Source organism: Corvus brachyrhynchos, unplaced genomic scaffold (genome assembly GCF_000691975.1).
Source record: "Corvus brachyrhynchos isolate BGI_N302 unplaced genomic scaffold, ASM69197v1 scaffold200, whole genome shotgun sequence".
Classification (NCBI taxonomy): domain Eukaryota; kingdom Metazoa; phylum Chordata; class Aves; order Passeriformes; family Corvidae; genus Corvus; species Corvus brachyrhynchos.
The window spans coordinates 5105585-5108529 of record NW_008236184.1 but is presented as its reverse complement, the minus strand read 5'-3'; the positions used below and the strand labels follow the sequence as shown (position 1 = coordinate 5108529).

The following is a 2945-nucleotide window of genomic DNA, read 5'->3' as shown; positions in this document are numbered from 1 at the left end:
GACTGGGGAGTCACTTCCTAAATATTTCCTTGCATATGGAGTTGTTTATGAAACTCCATTTTTTTTCCTAACGAGAAACAAAACGAGAAGAAAGGAGGGGGGTAGGGCAAAAAAACCCCCAGCCCCACACGCAGCCACATATGCACACACTTAATATTCAGCGTGGAAGAGATAATCTGTTATATAAGCCCACAGACAGACAATCCCCTTTTGCTTAAAGATGAAGTATCCATCAATGTTTGTCTGGAGCAGATGTAATCACAAGCAGTCAAGTCTGGAGGGCAGGACACTGCATGAATAATTCAAGCACTTCAGTCTACTTGATTGTGTGCAGATAAACACAAGTCAACCGCTAAACAGGTCAGCTGATAAACTTGTTTGTTCAGGACCAGCCACCCTCAGCCAGATGCCGGCACGACCACGCCGCAATTAGCGGGATGCCTTGCGGGATGCCTGGCGGGGGGATGCTGCGCCAGGGATGCCTTTCAGGGGATGCTGCGGCCCCAAAGAGGGGGAAAGCCCTCCCCGGGCCCCCGCTGCGGTCCGGCACTCCCCGCCCGCCGCTCCCGCTCGCCCCATTTTCGCCTGGAAGCGCAGCCAGGGCTGCTTTGTTTGCTCCACGTTGCTGTCAATTACAGAACGAGACAGCTCCAGCTTCCCCAAGTTCCCGGCAGCGGGCACGCAGCAGATGTCACCGCGAAGGGCCCGGGCAGGCGCGGGATGCCGCTGGAATCACCCGCACAGCACCGAGCACAGGGACCGCGCTGGGCCTCCTGGGCTGCCAGCACCGGGGAAGACCAGGACGGCGAGGGACCGAACCAAACTGGGAATTCTGAGGCTCCTCAGTCACCCCCGAGACCCCCACGGCACACGGAGGACGGGGCTGCTCCATCCTCATCTCCCAGCGCTCACCCCGCGCTGCCAAAGCCCGCCGATCCCTCGGGATGCGCCCATAGGCCGGTGGAAAAACGCTCGGCACGTCTTGGGAACGGCAGCCTCCAGCAGGCGAACAAGCCCAACATCCCGGGGCGTTATTCCAGCATCTCCCAGCACCGAGCGACCAGGTAGGAAGAGGGTGGGGAGAGGAGAGCCTCTGCCCCAAGGTCAGGTCACTCCAGAGCCCCCAGGCATTGCTGAGGCGGCTGCAGGCTCCGTGTCCCTCTGGACACCCCAAAGCCGTCCCCTCCTCGGCGGAGGACACCCCGGGCCTTCCCCACAATCCTGAATTTTGGGCTGTTCCCGAGCACCCCAGGACAAACCCGCCCAAGGTTCCCCCAGCTCGGGGGTCCGGGCAGCCCCCGCACAAAGACACCTGGGCCGGGCAGCGGCCCCGGAGCGGGAAGTCGGGATTATCTGCGTGGAAGGAGATATTTATAAAAAACTGAAGACTAAGCAGGAATTATTTTCGTTGCCCTGTGACTACAGCGCAGAAAGGCAAAGGGAAGAAGAGAGGCGCATTCAGAGACGCTGCTTTGCATCTCATCAGCGCCCAACGAGCCTCCTCAGAGGAGGGCGATGCCGCTATTAAGCCAAACCACTTTGGAGTTGAATGGGGCTGATTTGCGAGCGGCAAAGTTGATGTCAACTTCTATCTGCCTTAAGTTCTTAATTAGAACTCCTTCTAAAACCAGTAAGCAGCAGCAGCACAAATAATCAGGTCTAATCTCAATAATAACTTTATTCCTTTAAGTTTTACCATCATGTGCGCAGCCTTTAGGCTCTTTACCGATAATCTTATCAAGGTAGCACACCACATTCTGCTGGGGCCTTCTCTATTTTTTCCTTCAGGCAACTTACATATTAGAGGAGACTGGAAGGGAACAAAAAAAAAAAACAACAACCCAACCAGCCCCAAACATTGCTTCATTTCCCCAGATGCAAAGACAACTCCGTGACATTGAGCAACACACGGTGAGCTCTGGGAGCCCTGGAGATAATTCCCTGCTCTGTCTCACGCTCCGGCAGGGCCAGGAGCAGGGGATGACCTTACAAACAGCCCTGTTGTACCCACAACACGACCAGAGGCGAACACAGCACATATCAGTGTTTTCCAAGCCTTGGGAACTCGCTATTCCAGGTATTGACCTCCCAGCACGGGAGGAGAGGCTGTTCTCACCTCTCTGCACAAACACTCAGCCTAAAACCGAAATTCCTCATGAATATCGACAAAATAACCCCACCAAGTGCCATCAACCTGCGGCTGCCAATTTAACAGCCGGGCCACGGGATCCCACCTGGAGTCACATCCCTGCCTCCAGCACTTATTCCCTAGTTAGTGCAATCAGGGCCGATTTTACCTCAGGTGGAGGAAAAGGGCAACAGGAGATCAATTCAATCACAACTTCCCCCCTCGAAATTACTCACCTGTTTGTGCATTTCAATATTCAAACCGTACGACATTTCGTAGTACTGAGGAAGGAACAAAAAAATAGAAATAAATTCAATTAAACATGAGAGCCAAGGAGAATTTGAATTCAATTCACAGAAGGTATTTGCATAAGGTCATTACCAAAAAGCATCCTGGGCTAAAACTGGGCTTAAAGCACGGGTAGCCAAGGAAATTACACCTTATAATAAGCAGATGTTTATGGGTTTAACTGGCAGGCACTTAACGAGGGGACACTCCTTTTGACTCCTGTTTTCTCCTCCTAAGCTACTTAGAAAAACAAAGAGGCGCAGAGCTGGGTGACAGGAGGCTGCTCAGCCCTGGCAGAACAGGTACAGCCCGGAGTCTGGCCAAAAATCCAGCTTCTCACCGAGGGGGGGGGCGGGATTTGTTCCCCCCCCCGGGATCAGGGGAGCTGCTGGGAGCCCAGGAAGCCGCCGGGAAAGGGGGTGCTGGATCCTGCTCAACCCATCAGAAACCCAAACGAGCCCACCCGGGGGGCCCGTGATGCAAATTTAGCTAAAAAAAAGAGCGTTTTGAGGCAACAAAAGTGCCCATT

General features: G+C 54.0%; 1 protein-coding gene across 1 annotated transcript in view; it reads right to left on the bottom strand.

Annotated features, from left to right (window-relative positions):
• The window catches only part of TLE3 (transducin like enhancer of split 3), a 44743-nt gene that overhangs the window by 24764 nt on the left and 17034 nt on the right, over positions 1–2945 (bottom strand). The window contains 1 exon segment of the mRNA XM_017738471.1: positions 2365–2410. Coding sequence (XP_017593960.1) covers positions 2365–2410 — 46 coding nt within the window.